The following is a 26,159-nucleotide window of genomic DNA, read 5'->3' as shown; positions in this document are numbered from 1 at the left end:
TAACTATGTCATTATTTGGTTATTATTTGTTTGCTGACTGTGTCCTTCACTGGAAGGTCAGTCCCAGGAGGACAGGGACTTGTCCGTGAATTCATGTTGTGTTTCCAGAGTTGAGAGGAGCGCTTAGCATATACTGAGCACTCAGTTAATGTTGGAAGAACAAATAAATGAGAAAAAGTGATTTAAGTGACACTGGACAGCAGCTCAAGGGAGGACCAAAGGGGAGAAGTTACCAGGAGGCAGTTTGGGCCTCAAAGATGTCAACTCTTTAAAACCTGGAGTCATATGAAAACAGCAAGGGGTCCATGGGGTGTCTCAGGAGAGGCCAGGCAGCTGGCACAGTCCCTGGAGAAGGGATTTATACAGCAGATAAGGCCACTTCAGATAGGAGGTAAAAACTGGCTGCCTCCGGGCAAATGCAGCCAGCAAATGTGTTTCATTTAGTCCTCTCAGAGTTCAAAATATTTTTTGAATTAGTTTCCAACATTTTAGAATCAGAAGGTATCCCATGAAAAGTCCTATTTGAAGTCAGACTCTTTCAAAGCGTTGAGTGACAGCTGCTCATTTAGACGATGCACACTCTCTAGTTCACAGCACCCACTCGACCTGCGTCCCTGTCATCCGCCTGTCCCTGCAGGCACTGGCACTTATGTTCCCTGGACTTGTGGTCATGAAGAGCCCTTTCCCTCCAAGTGTCTCTGAAAAGAATTGGAGACATAATCTTTTGTTATCATTCCTTTAGGAGCTGCGGTTTAGGATTCAGAGTGCTCATGGAATTTCTTGTCCTAATTACTCGGGATTCAGGCTGTTGCTTTGCCAGGCACCCCCTCTTCCCTCCAGCTTCCTAACCTCCCCCTACCCCGGGGATCAGCCCAAACATCACGCATTCTCTCTCCTACACCCCCCACCCCCACCCCAGGTGAGTTAGGTGCCCTTCCTCAGTGCCACCGTAGCGATCTGTGCTTGTCACACTTAGTTTTGGTAACTTACTTTGCCTGTAAGTTTGCTGAGGGCAGAAACTGTTATCTTATCCATCTTGGTCAATACCAGGCTTGTTGTGGCTTGGTGATGAATGAGGATACATTAGGAAGGAAGCTTGAGTCTCTTATTTTCCTCATTCAGATGGACTTTAAACCACGTGGGGACAGGGGACCTCTGGACCAATGCTCCAAAGAGAATCTCTGAGATATCCAAACCACGGCTCTCATCTGTTCTTAATTACAGAAACGTAGACCTGTGAGCCGAGATCCTAAATCGAGAGAGTGCTTTTTGGTCAGCTGATCTCTTTCACACTGTGTAGGAACAACTTCAACAGCCATGGGCCCCTGACACTTGCTCCTGTCGCAGCAGCGCCTTAGCAGAGCCAGGAGGCATCATCAGTTACATCTTCCGGTCTGTGGGATATGGGATGCGGGGTCCACAACCGCATCCTCCCTGAGGGCCAGGATGGAAAATCTGCACACTATGATAGCTGTAGTCTTGAAAACGTTTGTGGGAGAATCCACCAGAAAAAGCCAGGAAGGGTCTCCTGTCATCACTCAGGGGTGCGAGAGGTTTCCCCGGCTTTTAATCTCTTTGGGTCACAAACCTCTTCGGGAATATGGAAAGTTATAGATTCTCTCCCCAGAAAAATGCAGACACCCGTCCTGTCTTTCAGAAAACTGCAGGGCATTCATAGACTCCCACGCCCATTCTTATGCCCTGGTTAAGACTCCCTGGAAGCAGGAGGGTGAATGAATTAATGTGCTGTTCCCTTGGCTAGGGACAAGGAGTAAGAGTCACCTCATTCATTCATTCATGCATTCATCCATCCATTCTGTTGTGAACTCTTGGCTTAGCCCCAGCTCAGGGCCGGCCTCTGTGCACGCTGGGCTCAGGGGAAGTAGACGCGCCGCAGGGCCTTCTCCCACCGGGATCGGCTGCGCGCCGGTCTCCTGCGCCCCCATCGCCCGCGCCCCAACACCCGCCCCCGCCGTGGGCCCCCGTCGCTCCCCGGCTGCGCTCCCCCCACCTCCCCCGGCCGCCTTCACCTTAACCCCAGCCAGCCTGTCCCCCAACCCCGGCCGCGCGTCCCCTCCCCAGCCCGCCCGCGCGCCTCCGCCCCAGCCCGCGCGCCGCCTCCGCAGCCCGCCCGCGCGCCTCCCCACTTCGCCCGTGCGCGCCGCTCCGGCCCCTCCCCAGGCCGCCTGTCCCAGCTTCACCCGTGCCGCGCGTCCCCCTCCCAGCCCGCCCGCGCGCGCGCGCGCCACCTCGGCCCCTCCCCCGCCGCGCCCGCTCCCCGCCGTCGCGCGCCCCCCGCCCGGGGCCCCTCCGCCGCGCGGCCGCTTCCGCGCACGTGACGCGGGTCGCGCGTGCTCCGACGAGTCCCGCGGAGCCGGCCGCTCGGGCAGCTGTCGCTCCGGCTCCGGCTCCGGCTCCGGCTCCGGCTGCGGCGGTGGCTGCCGCGGCGGCTGTGCGGCACCGGCCGGGCTCGGGGCGCAGTGCGGGGCCGAGGCCCGGGGCGCCGCGATGGAACCGTGAGTGCCGGCCCGGGAGGGCGGGCGGGGCGAGGGGCCCCGGGCGCGCGGGCCGGAGTGGGGCTTCGACGTCCGGCTCCCCGGAACCCCGCCGCGGGGCCGCCCACGTGGAGCTCGGGGACGAGCGCCGTCGGGGTTCGTGGGGGTGGCTCGGCGCGGGAGCCCCCATCGGCCTGCCCGCCCGGTTGGAGGGAGCAGTGGAGGCGGGGTCGGCGTTCCGGGACCGGCCTCGGCCAGAGCGCACCCCGGGAGGGCCCTTCGAGACCAGCTCTGGCCCTGCTCGCTCAGGGGAACCGGGTGACCCGCGTCCCACCCCAGGGCAGCTACTGGGATGGCCTGTCCCTCCCGGAGCTCCCTCAGCGCCTTCCCTGGGGCGGCCCAGCCTGCCCTGGAAAGGCGGTAGCCCCTGTCCCGGGCAGTGGCCCGGTTCACCAGCTGTCTATTAAAAGCACCCACAGCGCCCTACTGCGCTTTCTATGACCTGCCGCATCTCAGGGTAAAGAGAGATGCTTTCTTATGGCTTTTTTATGATGTTGCCACGTTGGGAGCCCGCGACAGCCTCTTCAGATCTCTGAGAGACCGAGTTTATGAGTTACAACCTGCTGACTTTGGACCTTACTACCTGTGTGAAGTTCAGCGGTTTTAATGAGGGAAAACCTGTCCAGGGCCCCGTAGACGCTGTCCCTAAAGCTTGCTTTTGACACAACAGAGTCAGCTGGGTTTCCCCCAGGGGGCATCCGGAAAAGAAGGAAAGCGAAGTGAAAAGTTGAGCACTTGAGTTGCAGTCACAGAGAAGGAATGCCTGGAGTCTCTGCTGCGTGGAGCAGCGTCTGTGACAGGAGCACAGGTTCCCGCGATTGAAGGCAGCTTGAGACAGGACTTTGTGAGTTTCTCTGTGTATTTGGGGTTTTAGATGCTGAAAGGATTTTCGTTGGACCTCTGTTGATTTCTCTGTGGACATAGAGAGGTAAGATCCGGGGGTGTGGCCTGAAAGCAAACACGGGTGATGGAAGGAGAGTTTTTTTTCTCTTGCTTCCTCAGAAGTTTCTGACTTTGGTTGATTACTTGAGCTCAGCATAGGAAACCAGAATAGCGTAAAATGTCAGTCCTGTTAGGAGTCCGAGATGGATGTCTTAAAGGTCTTTCTTTTAAGCCCGGGTGGAGGTGGGTGAGCAGTTCTGCCTCTGCACAACTCCAGGGGACACCTTCTGGAAGTTGTGCAAAGTTGTGACCCTGTAGCAGAGTGACAACCAGCAGGTTTAGGAGGTTCCTTCAGTCTGCACAGCACGGCGGCCCTGGGTGGTGCGTTAGCACTTTTACTAGGACAGAGACAGGCAGAGAGTTTCAAGTGGTGTGGGCATTAGCCAGGACTGCAGTCCAGGTCTCCTGCAGGAGTCCTGTGCTGTCTGTTACCTGACAGGGAACTAGACCAGGTGGAAGCTGTTAACTAAAGGAGGATTTGCAAAACCACAGTCCAGCGGCGGAGAGGTAGGCAGTGTGGATGCTCTCCTGGAAGGTGTGCTGCAGGCTCTGCTGAGCAAGGGGCTGGGGTGGTAGGTTGTGGTTTTCTGGAGGTCAGCACTCACCCCCCTCCCCCCCATTGTCCAGCATTCAGGATGGTGTGGACCTGGAAATCGGAGAAAGTCTTTGGCAGCACATAGAAATCCTACGAGAAAACAAGCCTGAAAATCTAAAGCGCACATGGGACTTAGGTGTTTGGTAGGGTCAAAGTGCTGTTGTTGGCGGGTGTGACAGAGAGCCCCAAGGGAAGGAAGCTGAGCAGTGACAGGAGCAGGAAGGGAAGCCAGAGAAAGAATGGGGTGGGGAAGACTGGGAGAGAATAGAGGGGGTCTGGGGGAGCAGTGGCACTGGTTAGGGGTAGCGGTCAGTGCTGGCTCTGTCCCATGCAGATCCTGGCCCTGTGACCTCCCTGCTCACATGCGGCCCAGGCTCCTCTTTTTAAAAGGGCCATTTTAAAACTGCCATCAAAACCAGTCAGAATACAGAGTTCCCAGTTCTTTTTTTTTCTTTTTTTCTGTGAGAAAGATAAGCCTTGAGCTAACAGCCGATGCCAATCCTCTTTTTGCTGAGGAAGATTGGCCCTGGGCTAACATCCGTGCCCATCTTCCTCTGCTTTATATGGGACGCCGCCATAGCGTGGCTTGATAAGTGGTGTGTTGATGCGCGCCCGGGATCCGAACCTGTGAACCCCGGACCGCCAAAGTGGAGCGTGCACTTAACTGCTATGCCACCAGGCCAGCCCCCACAGAGTTCCCAGTTCTTAAAGCTTTATGCCCCAATTTGATGCAAACTCCATTCCTTTCTGATAATGCTGGGGAAATGAGAGAAGCCGGGAGTTCAGGAGGAGAGGCCGGTGCAGGGCGTATCTCAAACAGTTGCTAACTCGACTTCCTGTTGGAGCTACAGGGCTACATAGTTGAGATTTCTCAGGTTCATTTCTTGCTTTGCTCTTATTGTAGCATTTGTCTGCAAACTTAAATCAGGTCGGCCTTTGTGTGTGTCTTGCTTGGTACTACCGTTTTTTTAAAGAGTGTATTTTACATGTCTCTTTCATCAGGGGGCATGTAAGTGTAGAATTGTATTAATTCAACTCCTCTTCTGCCAGCAGTGAAGGGGTGGGATAGACAAATCAGCACGGTGGAGCCCTGCTGTGGTGTTTGTGTCCTGGTGCTTGAGGGGATACCAGGCCTGGGTCAGTATCCTATTCCTGCAACCATAGAGTTGTTTACGATTGTGCCTCTTAGAATAATTTTTTTTTCTGAACCAAAATGATCTCTAGAACTAATAAAAGATAACAGAGTGTTTACTATGTACCAGGTATGGTTGCAAACACTTTATATGTGTGATTTCATGTAACCTTCACAGCCACTCTCCCCATAAGGAAGTTTCTCTTATCATCCCCATTTTACAGGTGAGGAAACTGAGGTGCAGAGAAGTCAAGTGAGTTTCTCAAGGTCACAGCTAGTAAGTGGCAGAGCTGAGACTGAAGCCCAGGGAGTCAGCTCCAGAGCCCACACTCTTGATGTACAATAGTCCCCCCTTATCCAAGGAGGATACGTTCCAAAACCCCCCAGGGGAAAGCCTGAACCCGTGGATAGTACTGAACCCTATATATACTTTGTTTTTTCCTATGCGTACATACCTATGATAGAGTTTAATTTATAAATTAGGCACAGTAAGAGATTAACAGCAATAACTAATAAACTGGGCTTTGGGGCCATTATTAAGTAAAATGAGGGTTACTTGAACACAAGCACTGTAACAGTGCGACAGTTGATCTGATAATGGAGATGAGTACCAAGTAGCTCAGGGTGGGTAACATGTACGGCGTGGGTCCTCTGGACAAAGGGATGGAGCAGGATCGTGTGAGATTTCATCACGCTGCTCAGAACAGCATGCAATTTAACACTTATGGATTGTTTCTGGAATTTTCCATTTCATATTTTCAGACCACGGTTGACCGTGAGTAACTGAAACCGTGGAAAATGAAACCTTGGATAAGGGGGAACTACTCTATATTCTGCTGCCTCTCGATAACAGCTGGCAGTGACTCAGAGCTTAGCAAGGGCTTTCGCGTAATCACTCAACTGTCACAGCAAGAGTAGGTGGTGGAGTCCCTCAGTTTCCTGAATTTTACAGAAATCAGAGGTCCCGAGAGGTAAAGTGGCTCACCCCAGGTCACCCTGCTGGTCAGTGGTGGAGGGGCCTTCTAGCCCAGGCAGTTAGCTTCCAGAGCCCCAGTTCTTAACCACTGGGCTGCACAGCCTGGAGCTGGGCGGGGGCGCTGCCCCTCAGTGAGCACACTGCCTGAGCTGACCAGTGTGGCCTGCTTCGCTGTTCTGTTTGCCCTGGGAAGGGTGTTTGAAGACCTAAGCAACACGCTCCTGGGTGTGAGTCACTGGGCTTGGTGGCCTGGCAAGGATACACATGCATTCATGTTTCCTTGAGGAGCTTAGAACATTGTTCGTTAAAATACGTTTTGAGTTTGTTGGGCTTTGAATGTTTGCGTATTGGCTTTTTTGAAGAGCTAAAGATAAATTATTTGTAATATATTCAAGTTGGCTGATTGAAATTTCAGAGTTCTTATTCTGTTCTTCCCTCGGAGTTTCTTCTTCCTGAAACTCATTAGCTGGTAGGTTGTTTAAAAAGGAAAGATTTTGGTGAGGGGGCCAAAGAGTGAATGTAAGGAAGCAGTGGGCCTCCTTTCCACCCCTGACCTTGTGGGTTCAGATCCCATCTCCGCCTCCTGCTGACTGGGACCTCAGTAGGTGTATACTACCCCAGCCTCTATTTTCCCATATGTGAAATGGGCTGATGACACTGGCCTCACAGGGAGGCTCCCAGCCTGGTACCAAGTAGATGTTTAGGGAAGACCAGCTCCTCCTCTACTTTCCTGTAGTTGCTTGGGTTCTGAACTGGAGGAGGGGAGATTTCACACAGCCGGTCTTCAGAGATATTGGTGGGATGAAAACTGAGATTTTTTTAAAAAGAAAAAGTAGAGGGAGAGAAAAACACAACTTTCTTCTAAGAACTCACATGGTTGAGCTCTTCCTGTGTGCTTACCACACTGTTCTGAGCATCTCATTATTTCATTTACGCCTCTCCGCAACCCTGCAGGTATTGTGTGTGTGTCTGACTTACAGATGAGGACACGGAGGCCCCGAGTGGTGTTTAGCTTGCCCGCAGTCGTCCGCCTAGGAAGTGGGGGAGCCGGGATTTGATCCAGCCCGACAGGCACCAGGCCAGTGCCCTGGACCACGGGAGAAGAGATTATTTTTATACAGATTATGAGAAAAATAAAATCTTAACTAAAATGTGAGAATGGACTGAGAGACTGAAGGTTTCTTTCCGCTAGCCAGATTCTCATTTTTTCATTCTAAAGTGGGAAATCTAGGTATGAGTTGAACAGGGGGCAAAATTTGTAATTCTGAAGTGTTTTCAGGGTTATCTGCCTCCTGTATTAGTGACTTGATGAGACGAGATAAATGTGTGTCAGTAGAAACCCGTCGGCTTCCTGGACGCCGTTCTCTCCTGCCCCGCTGCGTGTGCTGGTGTCATTGGGGTCCTGGGAAGGGCAGAGACTGTCGGTGCTGGGTTTTCCTCTTTCTCTGTCTGGCTGGTGCTTAAAGACGGCACTTTGCGGTGTTTTCTCGCATCCTTTGCTTGCTCGCCTTCTGTCCATTTCCCGGTCCCTCTCCTTCAGGCCCCTGAAGAGGCAGCCTCACGGAGTGCTGGCCTCCCCCACTTCTCTTTCTAGGGCTGTTTTAGGAACTCTCACGAGGCCTGCAGGGGAGGGAGAAGTGCTTAGTGGGAAAAGTAGCGTTGGCCCTGGCAGTTCCGAAGCACTCAGCGGCCCTGTTGGGGACACTGCACTGGCTTTCCAGCTGGCTGATCCAGGAGGAAGGGGCGTCTGGCTGCAGTGTGTGGCCTGGAAGACGGCTCTACTGGGGGAAGGCGCCTGCTGGGAGCGGCTTTGGCTGGTTCGCAGACATAGAGGACAAAGGCCAGAGCCACAGAAAACATTAAAAGGCAACATTGGGAGAAAAAAGTTAAATTTTGCGTTTCGGTGGTCGAGAACTTATCATGGCAGGGAAGATTGGAGAACATGGAGGAATCCAGCATAAAACCAGGGAAGAGTGTGTAGAAATGGAAGGAATCTCGGGCACCGAGGGGCCGGAGGGGAGCTCCCGGTTGGAGGGAGCCATGGAAATGTGTGAACAGTTGTCACCTATGATGAGAAACAGGCATGCGCCTCCTGTCCTGTAGTCGAGGAGACAGTTGCTTTCTCAGGGTGGCTTCAGGAGAGGAGGGAGGGCAAGGATGGAGGGACTCATCGATGGAAGTAGGAAAGGCAGTGCTTAAGTGACAGGGATGGTTGGTGACTGTCTCACATTCTGAGAGGACAGTTGCAGGTGCCTTGAGCTAGGAGGTTTCCCTGCCTGCGTGACTTTGTATCTTGAGTTTAATTTTTAATTTTGGTTTACTTTTTGGGTATGAGTATCGATGGGAAGCTTTTGGTTCTAACAGAGTATCTCGTGAGAAGTGACTTAAAGAACAGAAGTGTCCAGAAGATGAGGTGGTCGTGTCCAGGGTTATTCGGCAGCTCCATGTCCCTGTGACCTAGGTGGTTTCCATGTCTCGGCTCTCTGTCCTGGGCCTTTTGGTGGTGTCCCCCGTCCTAGGTGTGGTGTGGCTGCACACACTTAGGCAGCACATGCACACAGTTATGTCCATTGAAGTCAGAGGAGGTTTTCTTCTCTTCCATCTCTTCATTAGGCAGGAAAGCCTTTTCTAGCAGTGCCTGACCGATTTCCCTCAGGTTCTGCGCCCTAGCAGGGAGGAATGCTGGGAAGGCGAGGGTCTGGCGTTTCCAGCATCTTACGGAGGCTGGTCTCGTGGGCAGGGGATCAGGGTGGGAGGGGCCAGGAATGGCCCTGGACAGACAGCAGGTGTGCTTCTGCCCTGCCCCAAAGAAAATCCCTTCATCTCCTGTGGCTCCTGTGCCTTCTTTAGAATGAAGTGGGGGTGATAGTGGGAGGGTTGTGTTAAAACAAATACACAAACACCCATATACAAGTAACAGGCATGCCAGTGACGGTTGGTTGTGAAGTGTTGAGCTATCACTCTGAGTAACAGTGAGGTCACTGGGGAGTTTTGAACTGAGAACGAACACACTGCCTTTCATGGGAGTGCCTGGGGGGAGAGCAGACTGTGGGGACAGAGCAGCTGGAGGACCAGGGAGGCTACTGCAGTCCAGGAAAGAAGGCACAGGCTCCTCCGGAGAAGGGAGAAGGGTTGAGTCTCCACATATTTTGAAGGCCTTTTTGATGGATTGATGTGAGGAGTGAGAAAAAGACAGATGTCAAAGATGACTCCCTGGTTGTTGGCCTGAGCACCCAGAAGGTTGGAGTTCCCTTGGGAAATGATTATGAATATGCTTCATGAAGGGAAGGCAGAGTTTACGGTGATTTGGATTATGGCTGCAATATTTTGTGTTGGCTTTCCGGTAAAGGAAAGATGTCTCTAGGACATCTTACTGTGGTATTTTAAATCACCCATGAAATGGAAATTAATTTAGAAGGAACCTAGAGAATCGAGGTGATGCTAAGGGGACAGTCTGTTCCATTGCATTTGAAAGGTCTTCCAGGGACCTGGGGGCTCCAACTAGGCCGGAAGTTTAGAGTGTGTGTATTAGATGCCTAAGTGTGAAAAAATACGTGGACCTGGAGAGGAAGGCTGATGCATGGGCCCTTCAAGAAAAGCCAAAGGAGACAGCCGTCATGAGCTGGTGAGATGCTGTGGGGACACAGCCGTCCTGGGTGTTTAGAGAGGTCTCATCAGCCGCTGTGCTTGACCTGGCCAGGGGGTAGGGGGCGATGGGGAGCCCTGTCCTGCCCCCTAACACCTCACCACAAGCTTGAGGGAACTGCATGAACACTTTTGAGACAACTAATGCAAGTCGAGTTGAGCAGGTGTTTTCTGAGTGCCTTCCACGTGCCGAGCCGGGTGTCCCCGCAGATGGATGGGTACTTGGTCTTCAGGCGCTCACGTGTGTAGTGCAGACCACATCTGTTGTCGTGGTTCGGAAACGTGGGCAGCTGTGATGGAGAAGTGAGGGAAAGCTTCGTGGAGACGATGGGACATACAGGTGAGCCCTGAAGTCTGGGTCAGATTTAGATGATTTGGTGGGGAGAGGAGAGAGCATTTCATATCAGGAGAGCAGTGTGTGAGTGGGCTGGTCTGGAGTCTGGCTCGACCACTTTGGGAAGCGTCATAGAATTCAAGCTCTGGAGTCTGGTGCTGGGGTTTCAGTGCTGCCTCTGCCACTTAGTACTTTGTGATCTGGGGCAAGTTACCTACCTGTCTCAGCCTGAGCTTTCTCGTCTGTGAAATGAGGGCACTACTACCCACCTCAGAAGATAGTTATGATGACTAAGGGAGCTAGTAACTCGTAGGATACATGCAGGGTAGGATTTGGGGGGACCTTGAAAGCTATGAAGGAGGAGGAGTTTAAACTCGATTGAGTTTGCTGTGGGGGCCACATAGACTTTCTGTGCAGGGGTGGCATGTTAAACGTGCTGTACCACCCACAGAGGAAGACGTGTCTGGGAGGCTATTCCCGTACTTGTGGTGGGAGTCGTTGAGGGCCTGGACCCCAAGACTAGTGTTCTGGGATGAAGAGAAGTTGGGAAGCAGGGCGTCACCTCTTCCTGGCTGGCCAGATGTGTGGGATGAATGAGAGACGGGCATCGGAGGTGACCCCAAGGTTTCAGGATGTAGGGCTGGAGAAAGGGTGGAGGCAGGAAGGGGGCAGTGGAAGCAGGTATTTCATTTATGTTACTTTGTTTTTTAATGGGTTCAGTTTTAAACCCATTGACTGTAAAGTGATGTAGGACTTCTAAGTGAAAGTGCCTTGGGAGACACTATTTCAGAGTGGGGTCAGCGGTGGGCAGGAGGTTGGGTTGGTTCCTGGAGGTGGGAAGGACTGGTGAAGAGGAGCAGGCCAGCCCGCGTTGGAGAGCCTGCACAGTGTGGGGTCCCGAATGTGGGTGGAGAGTTGCCCGAGGAGGGTGGGTGAGAGTGAACGAGGAGATTGAGGGTGGGTTCAGGCCTCAGGGTCCAAGGCCTCTTGGTGGCCGGCTGTGTGTCTTTTCTGGCTGTGTGTATTTTCTGTATCCCAGTTTTGCCTCTGAGCATTTACAGAACTGTTCCTCCTGTTGGTGACCAAGGCTGTCTGCTCACCAGGACTTACCCAGGTGTTGGTTAGTTTAGGTTCTCTTGGTTGTTAGAAACACGTTGGCATTTCAGCAGGGAGGTGAAATGGAAAGTAGGCAGAGAAGTCACTGGGTGCCTGGCTCAGGGCAGGAAGTGGGCTGGGAGGCGGCTGGGAGTGCGAGGTGTGAAGTGAAACCAGCTGAGGAGAGCACGTCCCAAGCTCTTCTCACACCACAGCCTTGTCTCCTGGCCGCTGCCTCTTCCTTTTTTATGTCGGCATCTCAAAGTTTTGTTGTTTTGAGCCTAGACCTGTGGTTTGTGTGGAGTAGGGTGACATTCCTGAGGTTTCAGAAGTCTCTGCTTTGTTGGTGAACTGCTTCAAAGCTCTTAGACACTGAGGGCAGAAAGAACCATGGCGAGGAGGGTGTCCTCATGTTTTGGTGCTGTCCTGCTGCCCATGACACCCTGTGGGTGGCGAGGGTCTCTGGACCCCAGACTCCCAGAGTGAGGATGCCTGAAGAGGTTTACTGTCTGCCAGGAGACTCGAGACAGAGCAGAAAGGGAGGCTTCTTGCCCACCCTGTCGCCTGCAGGCCCAGGTCAGTGGGGATGGCCTTTTTTCAAGCAGGGGACTGATTTTCCTTTCTCTGTGTCTTTTTTCCATTGAGGTGGATGAGGCTTGATTGTTGAACCAGGAAATTTTCTAATAAATAGGATTTAGGTGGAAGGTTTTTTTTTTTTTTTTGTGAGGAAGATTGGCTCTGAACTAACATCTGTGCAAATCTTCCTCTGTTTTGTATTGGGTTGCCGCCACAGCATGGCTTGACAAGTGGTGTGTAGGTCCACACCCGGGATCCTAACCCACGAACCCCAGGCCGCCGAAGTGGAGCATGTGAACTTAACCACCACGCCACCAGGCTGGCACCTAGGTGGAAGTTTTGAGGAAGGGGAAACAATAGATGTTACTGAGCCCTCTGAGGAGAATTGGGAACTACCCTGTTGGGTTGTATGCTGCAGAAATTTGGTCTTGTGCCGTTGTTCCCTTTCTTAAGCCTCTTTTTCAGCATTCCTTCTCACCTGCTAAATAACCGTGCTTTTACAGTAAATTGTAGGTAATGTGTTTTATCAATAATGTGTTTTAAAAATAGAAAATTGAAATATAATTGTTCTTATTCTGTTTTTCTCTGCTTCCAAGAAGCTTTTCTGTACTCTTGCCTCTGCTGGGGAGCCCTTGGTGCTCCAGAGCCTCGGCCCCAGGCCCACTCCTGGGGCAGCTGGCCCCGAGAACAGCGGAATGGGGTGCCGTGGATGACTTTGTGCAATGTTTTTAAACAACTTCAGATTTACAGAGGAGTGGCTAAGACAGTGCAGAGGGTTTCTGCACACCCTTTGCCCAGTTTCCCCTCGTGTTCGCCTCTTGGAACCATGGCACGTTTATCAGAGCTGAGAGGTCAGCGTTGGTGCGCTGCTGTTAACTGCAGGCTTTGTTTGCCTCCCCCAGCATCTAGTCCGTTTAGCTTGTGTAATGTTTTTTCAGAGTGACAAAGCTCTATGCAGCTGTGTAGAAATCTTCCCTGCTGCAGAGTGGTAAAACAGAACTGTATTAAGCAGACCATGCTAAGCAACCACGTAGCAGCCTCCACACCTGAGGATAACAGAGAAATGACCAAGGAGGCCTTGTCCTGTGCCAGCCCTACCTTCCACAGGGCTTCCCCCAGGAGGGCATTCCTGGAGGTGAGTCCCTCAGCTCTGTCCTGCTTCCCAGAGCCTCCTTCCTGGGGAGCGGCAGCTGCCGCCAACGGGCAGAGCTGTGACATCTCTGGCAAGTGTCCTGCTGTCTCTGGACCTAAGATTCCCCTTGGGCACATCGAAGGGGTGGGACTTCCTCCCTGAGGTAATTTCTGGCTCTATCTTTTTAAGGCTCTCAGGCCTCTATAATCTTTCGGGTCTAAAACCCAAGTTGGAATCAGCCCACTTACTCCGCTAGCTCTCGCTTCTCATGCACAGCAGGGTTGTTCATGGTTCAGTGTTTGGAGCCGAGTCGCAAAGGGAAAGATGGAGGCACTCATTCCCTCGTCTCCTCACTGGTTCCATCGTTCAGGGAACACAGTGACACTGATCTGGAAGTGTGCCCGCCCAAAGGCCTGCCAGGCCCTGCTGGCGATAGCTGACTGAGTATCAGCAAAGCCACGTCAGGGCGAGGTGGCTGATGGGCCCCACCCTTGCCCTGAGATACCGCCAGCTGCTTTCCTGCTCAGCAGCTGGAATCTTCCGCCATGTAAGGGAGCTTGTGCGTGTGCACATCCCGTGTGAGCTTCTACCACAGAGCAAATAACCTTTCCCTGTGTTTCCTGTTCAGAGCCTGTTTCTCCTTCTTTGGGGGGGGGGGGGGGAGAGTGAGTGTGTGAGTGAGTGTGTGTGTTGCCTTCTGTTCGTGAGGCGTGAGAAATTCCTTCCTGCTGTCTCAGCTCCAAGACCAGGAAATGCTAGGGGAATAAAAAGAACGTGAAAAGCAAAGCAAAACACCCCCCAGCCCCCATTTCTGGGTTTGTGATTCTCCTCTTTAGGTTACAGGGTAGGCTTCAGCCACCCACGGGCCAAACCTGGCCGGCCCCCTCTCTGTAGTAGGGTTGAATTGGAACACAGCCACGCATGTGCGTTTGTGTCACATCTGGGGCTGCTTACAGAGGCAGCTTCGAGGACTTGTGACAGACTCTGTGGCCCGTGAGCCTCAAACACATATCATCTGGTCCTTTACAGATTTGTCTTTTGTTTGCCAGCCCCTGATGTAGGGAGTTCTAAAGGAGAAATGATCCCAACCCCACTTCCATTTTGTTCTGACCAGAGGAGAAAGTAGGGATGACCAGGAGGGGACCTGATAGGTGAGTGTAGGATGGATCCTTGAATAGGTTTCCATGTTGATGTAAGTCACGGGAAACTGCAGGCAGCTTGCCTAGTTGCATCAGACTCCCACGGTGAAAGCCAGGCTGGGCTTCACTATGATGGGGTGACACAAGGGAGGGGTCTTAGATTGTGAGGGTCCCTGGATAGGAAAAATAAAACTGTGGGCTGGGAGAAGACCAGATAGAAAAATGTGATGCTGGTGGCACTTGGAATTCCCAGTCTGGGCTTGATCGTGACAGCTAACAGTTAAAGCTGCGTGTGTGAGTGAAGTAGGGTCCTCCACCCACCTGGGCTCTGCTTTGGCGGCTGGAGGTGGGATGGGTGTGGAGGGGGTCTGGCCACCACTGATGTGTATGGTGAAACATGCGCTGAGGGGTATGGAAGCCACAGCATGTTCTCCTGCCCTCAGGAGTGGGTTTGGCTGGCTCTATGCAGACCAGGGTGACAGGGGCCTTCTCCACCAAGCGCTTGACCCAGAACATTCCAGAATGTCACCCACCCCTGCAGTGGTCCCTGAGGTCATTGAGGCTGTTTTGTCAGGCGGGTCGCCTGGTTTCAGAGTAGGTCGGCTTCAGAGGTGAGGGCTTGCAGGTGGGGAGGGGGAGGCCCAGTGCGGCCTGTGTGTGGTGCTGGTTTGGGGACGGAGCCCTCCCTGCCTGCCCCTCACCCACTGGCTTCTGCTCCGCAGGCTGGCGCCCATGCGGCTGTACACGCTCTCCAAGCGCCACTTCGTCCTCGTGTTCGTCGTCTTCTTCATCTGTTTTGGCCTGACCGTCTTCGTCGGGATCAGAGGTGAGGTGCACTCTTTGATCATTTTATCATTTATGGTTGTCTTGGTGCAGGGCTTCTCAGTCAAACCCAGCTGTACGCACTTGCTCTCACCCGCCAAGGGCCCCATTGTGGAGGGTGAAGCCCTGCTTCTCTCTGAACCTGCTAGGCAGAGGGGTCACCCTGGTCCTGCCCCACACGGCAGCCAGGGCCTGAGTTCAGCTTGGCAGCACCAGGCGCCTTGACCACAAACCTTATGTTGGGCAGTCAAACATTTCTGGAGAGTCTGTTGTGCGCCAGGAGAGTCTGGGCGCTGGGGAATCCAGAAGTTGCTGGCTGACGGGGGAGACAGGCCGTCTAAATGGTTCAGTGCAGCGAAAGGTGGGGAGGGCGCAAGATAGCTGTGAGCATGGGGCCGGGGTGCCGCAGAGGAGCGGGGAGGCGGCTCTGGTGACACCCCGAACTCTTGGCAGGAGGGAGCCTGCAGGTCGACTTCTGCCTTGTCTTCAGGGCCCCAGGTGCCCTGCGGCCCCACAGCACACTGTTTGAGGGGAGAAGCCACACCATAATGATTTTAGCTTCGAAAATGCCTTTGAAATCATCCCGTCCAACCCCCTTTCTCACAGACAGAAAACTGAGAACCAGAGGAATCAACTGGTTTTTATAAGATTCCCAGAAACCCCGGTCTTTCCTGTCCTATCCAAGGGATGGGAGACCAGGAGCCTGATGGAGGCTGTTTCTTTTTTCCCTTGTAAAGATCTTTCTCAGTGAGGGTTCCTAATAGGTGTTTATCTAATTGAGGCACTTAACATTACAGTGTGAATGACAGTTAGGCTTAGCCTGTCCCAGAGGGACTTGTGCCTCAAAAGGCTCGTTTCTTAACCTACGCTGAAACTTTGGTTGGCCAATGGACTGAGCAAGCTATGGGAGAGGGCGGCTATTCAGGTGCTCTTTGCCTGCTGATGATGGAGATGAGGATGGTGACAATAGCAACTGTAGCCAGCCTCCTCTTTTCCTTCCTTGGGAAGTCGCAAGCATGTCCATTATCTTACTTGAGTTTTACAGCTGTCCTTTAAGATTGGTGTGAAGGACATTAATATTCTCCTGATCTCCAGTGGCAACGGGACCGTAGCCAACTCTTGTTTCCTTCAGCCACTGTCTCAAACACCTATGATTACCTTCAACCTTCTCCACTCTTGCAGAAATGAAAAGTGATGCACCAAAGCTAAGATAAGAGAAACAGTGTCAGGATTTCCACATCCCTTTCCTTCTTCCTGTAGAGTACTGGTGTTAGTCAGGGTTCGTCAGAGAAACAGACCAACAGGATGTGTGTGTAGATGTATATGAAAGAGAACCGATAGGACACATACAGATATAGATATATTGATTTATGTTAAGGAATTCGCTCACGCAGTTACGGAGGCTGGGACGTCCCAGGATCTGCATTTGGCTAGCTGGACACCTAGGAGAGCCGATGGGGTAGTTCCCACGCCGATTCCCAAGGCCTGAGAAGCAGGAGAGCTGGTGGTTTAAGTTCCAGTCTGAATCCAAGTCTGAAGGCAGGAGAAGACTGATCTTACAGCTCAAAGATGGTCAGGCAGAGAGAGTAAATTCTCCCTTACTCAGCCTTTTTTGGTGTATTCAGGCCTTCATTGAATTGGATGAGGCCCACCCACGTTGGGGAGGGCAATCTGCTTTCCACTTCTGCCCATTCAAATGTTAATCTCATCCAGAAACACCCTCACACACACTTAGAATAATATTTAATAATAATGGTCAAATGTCTGGGCACCACGTGGCCGAAAACTCACTACTCCATCCCCAGAAGAGGAGATAAAGTCCTTGAGTGATATTTACTGTTCTCTTTGATATCCCATAATTTAAATAATATGATATAAAATTAACAATACTTAAAAACTATGGTATAAAGTCAATACTTCTTATATTACTTGATAAGGGAATAAGAAGGAAGAAAACAAAGATATTTGCTTAGAATAATATATTTTTATATGTATGTATGTACACACACACATGCAACCATATTCATCACAAAATAAGGAGGAAATGCTCATTACAATTATAGTCCTCCTTTCTATAACTGGTCATATGGTCGTAGCTGGTATTTGTAACTGCCTCCTTCCACTGCCCATCCTGTATTCCCTTTGCCTTCAGCAAGCACCTCAGCTGCTCATGGCTCTTTACCTGGTGGGGTGACCCAAACCTTCATTCCTGAAGAGTCGGGCCATTTGTAGTCCTGCCTGGATTGGGTTGTAATTTTCCATTGACTGTAATCTCGGGATGTAGTAATACTAAGGGACGCCCTAAGGGATCCCCTGTAATCCGGACGTGTTCTTCCTTACCTCCATTGTGGGGTAGCAGTCCAATTTCCCCTGGTAGTCAGGATCAGTCACCCCAGCCAGCACAGTAACTCCCTTCTTTGCCTGTTGAGTCAGAGGCATGAGGAGCTCAAGGTGACCGAGTGACAGTCTTAACTTCGGGTTCAGTGGAATCATTGTTGTGTCTTCTGGTGGAAGCGTTCCTCTCTTTGGAATCAAGAACTCTAGGCCAGCAGAGCACAGGGTTGCAGGCACGGGAATCACAAATTTTGCTACTGAGTCAATGGGGTAGTAGTGTGTGGTGCCACTCCCATTTCTACCCCATGATTCTTGGACCTATGAATCCTGGCTATGAGAGAAACAGCACCATACATTGGACACTGATTCAGAGTATATACAGCTTCCTAGAAAACCCTGCCCCAGTCCTGAAAGGAATTGCCACCTAGCTGGCCCTGTAACTGAGTCTTCAAAAGGCCATTTCACCATTCTGTCAACCGGCTGCTTCTAGATGGTGGGGAACATGGTCAGACCAGTGAATTCCGTGAGCGTGGGCCCATTGCTGTACTTCTTTTGCTGTGAAATGAGTTCCTTGATCAGAAACAATGCTGTGTGGAATACCATGATGATAGATAAGGCATTCTGTAGGTTCATGGATGGTAGTTTTGACAAAAGCATTGGGTAAAGAAAAGGCAAATCTGTATCCAGAGTGTCTACTCCAGTAAGAATGAAACACTGCCCCTTCCTTGTTGGAAGTGGTCCAGTGTAATCGACCTGCCACCAGGTTGCTAGCTGATCACCCTGGGGAACGGTGCCATATGGGGGCTCAGTATTGGTCTCTGCTGCTGGCAGATTGGTCGCTCAGTGGTGGCTGTAGCCAGATGAGCCTTGGTAAGTGGAGTCCATGGTGCTGAGCCCACGCATAACCTCCATCCCTGCCACCATGGTCACTTTGTTCATGAGCCCATTGGGCAATGACTGGGGGTGGCTGAGGAGAGAGGCTGGCTGGTATCCACAGAACAGGTCATCCTATTACTTGGTTATTAAAATTCTCCTTTGCTGAGGTCACCCTTTGGTGAGCATTCATGTGGGAAACAAATAACTTCACATTTTTTGCCTGTTCAGAGAGGTCTATCCACATACTTCTTCCTCAAGTTTCCTTGTCACCAATTTTCCAATCACGTTCCTTCCTTGTCTCTGACCATCCAGCCAAACCATTGGCCGCAGCCCAAGAATTGGTGTATAATCGCACATCTTGCCATTTCTCCTGCAAAGCAAAGTGAACAACCAGGTGCAGTGCTCGAAGTACGGCCCCCTGGGAAGATTTCCCTTCACCCTGTCCTTCAGGGATGTCCCAGGGAGGGGCTGTGGTGCTGCAGCTGTCCACTTTCGGGGGGTCAGCTCTTCCTCTGTCAGATGATCGTGGATGATCTATGGCCCATGAGGTCACAGATACAGGCTGGGAGGGGAAGATAGTGGAGCAGGAGGGGGGACCAGGGGCATTTGGGCTGCTTCTTCATGTGACTGACTTGTGCCTTCGGGCCTTCTTGGGCCAGATCCTGTATCTCCCACTTCCATTTGATGATGGAGTGCTGCTGTGCACGCCCAGCTTTCTGGCTTGATGGGTCAGATAACACCCAGTTCATGATGGGCAGCCCAGGTTGCACGGTAACTTGGTGGCCCAGGGTTAAGTGTTCAGTCTCCACTGGGGCCCAGGAGCAGGCCAAGAGCTGTTTCTCAAAAGGAGAGTAGTTATCTGTGGAGGATGGCAGGCCTTGCTCCAGAATCCTAGGGGCCTGTGCTGTGATTCACCTGTAGGGCCCTGGCAGAGGCTCCACACAGCATCCCTGTCTGCATGGACACTTCAGCACCAGTGGATCTGCCGGATCCTGTGGTCCAGGTGGCAGAGCAGCTTGCACGGCAGCCTGGAGCCTTGTCTTGTTCTGGGCCCCACTCAGAACTAGCAGCTTTTTGGGTCACTAGGTAAATGGGCCAGAGTATCACATTCAAATGAGGAATATGTTGCCTCCAAAATCCAGAGGGGCCCATTAGGCATCATGCCTCTGTTTTGATTGTAGAAAGGGCCAGATGCAACAACTTGCCTTTCACCTTAGAGGGGATATCTTTACGTGGCCCACACTACTGGACCCCTAGAAATTTCACTAGGTAGAAGGCCCCTGAATTTTAGTCAGATTTATTTTCTACCCTCTGGCCTGCAAATTCTTACCAATAAGTCTAGGGTCATTGCTAGTTCCGGCTCAGTAGGTCCAGTCAGTGTAATGTCATCAGTGTAATGGACTGGTGTGATTTGCGTGTGGAAGGGAAAAGTGATCAAGCTCTCTGTAGACTAAGTTACGATATAGTGCTGGAGAGTTGATATACCCCTGTGGTAGGACAGTGAAGGTGTATTGCTGACCTTGCTGGCTGAAAGCACGCTTCTTCTGGGGGGCCTGATTGATAAGGATGGAGACAAAGGCATTTGCCAGACCAGTAGCTGCGTGTCGGGTACCAGAGGATGTGTGAATTTGCTCAAGCAGTGAAACCCCATCTGGTACAGCAGCTGTAGTTGGAGTCACCACTTACTTGGTTAAACTTATCATAATACACTGTCGTTCTCTAAGATGCATCTGTCTTCTGCATAGGCCAAATAGGCAAGTTGAATGGGGATGTGGTGGGAATCTTCAGTTCCTTACTGTGACACTAATGTTTGCAATCCCTCCAGGAATGCACTATTGCTTTTGGTTTACTATTTTCCTAGGCAGAAGCAGTTCTAGTGGCTTCCACTTGGCCTTTCCCACCATAATAGCCCTCACTCCACAAGTCAGGGAACCAATGTGAGGATTCTGCCAGCTGCTGAGTATATCTATTCCAGTTATGTGTTCTGGAACTGGGGAATTAGTCATAAGATGGATTTGGGGACCCACTGGGTTCACTGTGAGAAGAACCTGAGCTAAAACTCCATTGATCGCCTGACCTCCACGAGCACCTGCTCTGACTGGTGCACCACAACGATGTTTTGGGTTTCCTGAAATAAGTGTCAGTAGAGCCAGTGTCCAGTAGTCCCCGAAATGTCTGATTATTTCCTTTCCTCAGTGTATAGTTACCCTGATAAAAGGCTGTAGGTCTCTTTGGGGAAGGCTGGGAGAAGGATTAACCGTATAAATTTTTGGCAATATACCAGGGTGCTTTCTTAAAGGGACCCAACCTCTCCTTCCTTCAAGGAGTTTTGGGTCTGTAAACTGGCTCACATCTGAAAATGGATGGAGGGGCTGTGACTCTCTATGTTTATGATTCAGGTTAGACTTTTGTCCACATGACCTAGAACTTTTCTGCTTATACAGATCAAGTAAGAATTTAGTAGGCTTCCTGTATATTTCACTTCTAGGAGCACCATGACCAACTAGCCAATGCCCTAGGTCTGCGTGTCAGACTGTTCTGGTTGCTGCTTTGACTGTGCTATTCCTATGGTAACCACACCCACCTTGTCTTCCACGGTTGAATGCTACCACTTGGCTCTGCCGTCCCTGGGTTCCAGTTACTCCTATTGCATTTTGGCTTCCCAATTCATTGACCTCAGTTTCCACTGTAAGATCTGGCCTACAAAGAAGGGCCACTGTAGAGCTCTTTAAGGATGCTGGGGCTCCCCTCACAAATTTATTTCTCACAGTAGTAGTGAAGGTATGTCTTACGGCCTCTCCCAGAGGTCTTAAATGACAAATCCACCCTAACATCCCAGTCTCCCTGAGCCTGAGTCCCTTCCTCTACATTAAACTGAGGCAGGTGCAGCATTTCTGATTTGCTCACTGGGGACCACCTTTTGGTCCATGTTTTAGGATTCCAAACTGTTGGAATCCTTCCTAACTCCCCGAGCTACAACGTTCAATGCAGAATCTCTGCTTAGTGAGCCCAGATCCATGAATTCAGCCTAATCCAACTTTATGTTCCTTCCACCATTATCTCACACCCTTAGTATCCATTCCCATGTGTGTTCCCTGGATTTCTGTCTGTATAAATCAGAAAACTCAAGTAGTTCTTCAGCAGTGTCGTGCATCTCCTCATGGGTCATTCTTCGTACCTCACCTCCAGGGACCTGCTGGGACTTAAGTCTATTTACAGTTCTAGAAGCAAAGAGGGGTGATGAGAGTGGGTCCTGAGCAGAATCAGCATCATCTTGTTTGGCAACTGCCTCAGGGGAGGCCATTACTGGTTCCTTAGGCAATGCAGGGTTAATCCCTCAGACAGAGGTGGAGAGGCCTCTTCCACTGGGAATAGGGAGCCCTCTTCCACTGGCGAGGAAGGCTCATTAGAATGTAGGGGCTCGGTGTCCTCAGCTTCATCAGGATCTTCCCACACACCCTCGCCTCGACTTACAGGGTCCCATTCTTTCCCAGTCAACATCCTCACTTTAACAGGAGACACCCTGCGAAGCTGGGAGTTCAGCTTGCCTTGTAATTCAGCCAGTCGCCGGATGAGATTGTGGGTTTGATTTTCAGCAATCCCAGCCCTCTGGCTCTAGGAGATCAAGGTCTTGTCAGGGCATACAGAGAAGCTTTCAGGTCATTTACGCAGCTCTTGAGCTGGGAATTCAAATCCCGGAGCTCATCCGTTTCTTTCACCACTTTGTCCAGTGACATTAGGAGTAACCAGCCAAGCTCATTGTATTCGTTAGTTTTCCAAAAATGTTCTAAAGTATCATAACCAGAGTCACGTAGCTCCTTGCTTCCTATGAGTGGTTGATAAGGAGTACCCAGTGGAGATATTTTGCATATTTTCGTGGACTGTCAGTACTCTCTTTACTACTGGACATAGAGTCATTAGCATCTGTAAATCGAATCAGATTAGAGAGACAATTCCAGAAACCCCAGAACCTATTCAGAAAACTCCTCCTAAACACTCTGTTCCTCTAGAACCACTCTTGGTACCAAAATCTGTATTAGTCAGGGGTCTCCAAAGAAATGGAACCAACAAGAGATATTTATCTATATCTATATCTATATCTATCTATATCTATCTGTGTATCTACCTACCTACCTGCCTGTCTGTCTGTCTATAGAGAGAGAGATTTATTTATTATGAGGAATTCGCTCATGTGATTACGGAAGCCGAGAAGCCCCATGCTCTGCATTTGGCAAGCTGGAGACACGGGAGAGCCGATGTGTAAGGTCCGGTTCATGTCTGAAGACAGGTGAAGACTGACGTCCCAGTCTGAAGACAGCGAGCTCAGGCACCGAGCGCATTCTCCCTTACTCAGTGCTTTTTGCCCTGTTCAGGCCTCCAGTGATTTGGATGAGGCCGACCCACATAGGGGAGGGCAGTCTGTTTACTCAGCCTATTGATTTAGATATTAATCTCATCCGGAAATACCCTCACAGACACACCCAGAATAATGTTCATCCAAATATCTAGGCACCCTGTGGCCCAGTTGATTTGACACACAAAATCACCATCATGGGTCCTCGGCTCCCACTTACTGTATGTGGTAAGACTATTAGGATTTCAGGGTTTGGAGTGCCTTAGGGACCATCAGGTTCATCACCCTCGTTTTGCAAATGAGGAAATTGAGATCCAGAAAGCCAAGTTAGCTGAGGCTAGAGTCTAGATTTTGCTGACTCCTAGTTGTTAATTCTTTCTGAGAAACCAGACTGCGTTACTCCCTGGGATAGGAGTGCACTCAGATTGTGGCTCTCTTTAAAATAAGCCCCCTGCGGGGACGAGCCTCCTTCCTACATAGAGACATCCCCCTCTCAGCATTCATGAACGCGTCCCGAGGCGTGTCACTGCCTTGGTTGATGAACATACTCGTGTATCTCCTCCTTAGATGGAGGGTTTTGGTGGTGGGCTTGGGAGTGCCACTGAGGCAGCCCAGAAAACTGACGTCACAAGCTGAAAGTGCTATGTTTTAGAACAAATTCAGTTCTACATTAGATTAAAATCAGTCACAGTGTTTCCTTTGACTAATTCTTTTAAGGACAAAGCTCTGAAGAATTACACTGTGAGCATCTAAGGTTGTATATCTGTTATTTCAGGAAAAGCCTTGAGTATGTATTAGTATATATTGTGCTTCTGTATCCCCCTTACTTAATATTTTTGGAAGATTGGATTAATTGGATGAATAGATAAATGTCTTGTTTTTTAGCAGAAATCTTTGTACTTTACAGAATATATAGACAGTGTCTGCATCATTAATGTTTTCTTGGATCCGAGCACTACAGAGGGAGCCCTCAATGGGAGCAGAGGAGAGTTTTCTGGACATACAAATCCCATGGAAATCCTGTGTGTTGTGTGGCAGTCATGTTGGGTTCCCCTCCATTGGGAAGTCGTGAAGTGCAGCAGAGTGGATATTGTATGCCTGTGTTTGTATGTTTATATGTTTGACCTCAACACACAAAACCTCTAAAGACAGACAGGAAAATAAGACCACCTCCATGAAATGTATGAGTCTTTCTTGGCATTTGAAAAAAAAAATCAGTAAATTCATTATCAATATAGATATAACCTGCTTTTTCTCCTTCTCTGTTACACTTTAGGGCCCAGAGTGATCCAGACCTCTGCAGCTAATTTTTCACTAAATAATAGCAAAAAGGTAAGACTGGGTCTGAGTGGCAGCTGGTGGGGCTTAGAAACTTCCGGGTGACTAAGAAATGGTCCCACTCAGAGGGTCCTTAAGGTGGACCACCTTGCCTTGCAGTGTGCTTTAGGCAACACACATTTCTTATTCCTCTGTCGGCTGCTGGCTTCTGGGTTCTTGTTTGCTAAAGTGACCTTTTCTGCTGTAATAAATACCTCAGTACTGAGAAAGGATAGTGGGGTTACCTCTTAGGAAGCAGCAGTTCATTTCCAAAGGGCGGTTATCCCATCCTGATTCGTCACGTCTGCAAGCCTTACTAGATTATAGATTCTAAGAACAATCACCTAGGTATCTGACCCTTCTTGTTATATTTGCCCAAGTTGAGACGTGGTCTCCGTGTCGGGTTTCTAACAGGAATAATTCTTTCTAATGATTGTTTGGTATTCCTTGCATGAACTCAGTTTGAATGAGAAACGTTTTTTCTTTTCCTTTTTTTTTAATGTGCCTTGATTCTTCACCATCTTTAGAGAGAAACAAAGGTCCTTCCAATTGGAGCATCTTGGTATTCTTTAATAAATACCAACTTGTGAGAACCCAAACAACTAAGCCCTTTTATTTTCCTGCACATCAAACATAATGTCTTTATCTATAAACTGAACACAGTTGTCCTACATTCTCGTGAATGCGGAACATGTATGCTTTAAATCTGATCCTTCGACCCCAAATATCTTGCCGTTGTCTCCGTTCTCTCAGCTCCCTGCAAGGTTCCCACCCTCACAGTTTTCAAAAAGGCAAAAGGAGAATAGTGTCCTAAAACTTACACCTTTCAATTCTTCTTTTGCTCCTGCTACTTTGAAGGGGCCTCTGTTTAGCCTCTCTGCACATTTTCTTTGCATTTATTTATTTTCTTTAACTCTTGCACTGAGGATCTGATGGGTGCCATCATCAGGTTTCCTGACCGCAGTTTGGTTTTTAAAAACTTCTGTCTCTGAGGATATGTCTTTCTTTGACACTGAAATTAGCAGCTGTCCCACAGAACTGACTTAATTCTGAAAGATCAGCCTCATTTCTGAAAGATTACAGATCATCCTCTGACAGGCTTCATTCCTGGGTGGCTTTGAGGCAAGTCTTTGGTCACAGGAGTTTCATCGAGGCCTGCCGGAGTATTAAAACGCAAAACCACCCATTTACGTTCTGAGACTATGCATTCAAATAACGCTTTTCTTCGGAACCATGGGTGGGCTCCTTCAACAACTTTCTCTGCTGTTCTCCCACTGCTGTTAGACACCGGTATTACGTTTGTCAACAGACACTGCAGAAGTATCATTGGCAACATGGTCCTCTCTAATTTTTCTCTCCAGGGATGTTAAGACTTTCCTAAAGCTGAAAATAACAGACGCCAAACAGCGATGTGTCTGGCGTGTCGGTACTAAAGAAATGATTCTTGAGACACATTGTCTTGTGAATATGAGAATGTTTCCTTGGTGGTCTTTATTATCTTATTAAATGTGTCATCATATGTGCTTTTAATTTTTTCTCCAAGATGGCTTTTTCTTGGTGTTTGAGTAGCTGTGTTGTCCCATGGCTCCAGGTGACGCAAACCACCTGCTCTAGAGGTTTTCCTGAGAGACAGAAGTGAATTGCAGCAGAAAGCTAGTCCTTTGTTTTTCCAGAAGGCAGAATTTCCCTTATATCGTTGAAAGGAAAACTACACGTTTCTATTTTAGTGATAACGCTCAAACCTATTTTGCTAAATGTACATTTTGTGTGTTAAGGTGAGATACTTGGTAGACTCAATGAAAAGGTCACACGGATTACTTAACTTTTTTTTCTTTTGCCTCAGCTAAAGCCAATTCAAATACTTTCAAATCCGCTGTCTACATATAATCAGCAACTCTGGCTGACATGTGTCGTTGAGTTGGATGAATCAAAAGGTATGAAGCCTGACATTTTGGAGTGATTTTTCTTTGTGCAAAGCACTGTATTTTAAAGGTTAAAAGGGGTTTAACATCTTTGAACAAGTGCTCAAAGGTGGATGTACAAGACTGTTCATTGTTCTTTCTAATAGCAACAAATCGGAAGCCCCTTAAACGTCCTCCAGCATCCTCCGGAGTAAGTTATGATGCAGGCCTCAGGGCGGACTGGTCACTGCCAGGGAGTACTGGTCAGCTCAGTGGCTGCACCCTGTAGACGCTGCTGCTCTAGCCTTTTCAGTGGGGTTCTGGGAGAGAATTAAGGCCTGGTGCCCTAAGGCAATGACTCTACTGCTAGCATCTCGTGGGTGGAGGCCAGGGACGCTGCTAAACACCCTATAAAGCACAGGACAGACTCCTCA

The 26,159-nt window shown here is 50.1% G+C and overlaps 1 protein-coding gene across 5 annotated transcripts in view; it reads left to right on the top strand.

Moving 5' to 3' along the window:
* The window catches only part of TMEM181 (transmembrane protein 181), a 78,678-nt gene that overhangs the window by 18,746 nt on the left and 33,773 nt on the right, over positions 1-26,159 (top strand). Inside the window, exons 1-4 of one of the 5 annotated variants that reach the window (XM_058534067.1) lie at positions 2,429-2,516; positions 14,844-14,947; positions 23,784-23,839; positions 25,668-25,758. In XM_058534067.1, the coding sequence (XP_058390050.1) occupies positions 2,509-2,516; positions 14,844-14,947; positions 23,784-23,839; positions 25,668-25,758 (259 nt within the window). In that variant the 5' untranslated portion in view covers positions 2,429-2,508. Of the gene's footprint in view, positions 1-2,428; positions 2,517-3,101; positions 3,400-9,760; positions 9,826-14,843; positions 14,948-23,783; positions 23,840-25,667; positions 25,759-26,159 lie in introns of those variants that run through there. The other 4 variants (XM_058534069.1, XM_058534068.1, XM_058534066.1 and 1 more) reach the window with 4 other exon arrangements.

The sequence above is a fragment of the Diceros bicornis genome, chromosome 39, assembly GCF_020826845.1.
Source record: "Diceros bicornis minor isolate mBicDic1 chromosome 39, mDicBic1.mat.cur, whole genome shotgun sequence".
NCBI lineage: Eukaryota > Metazoa > Chordata > Mammalia > Perissodactyla > Rhinocerotidae > Diceros > Diceros bicornis.
The sequence above is the reverse complement of the archived record's forward strand: the minus strand, read 5'-3'. Positions and strand labels throughout refer to the sequence as shown.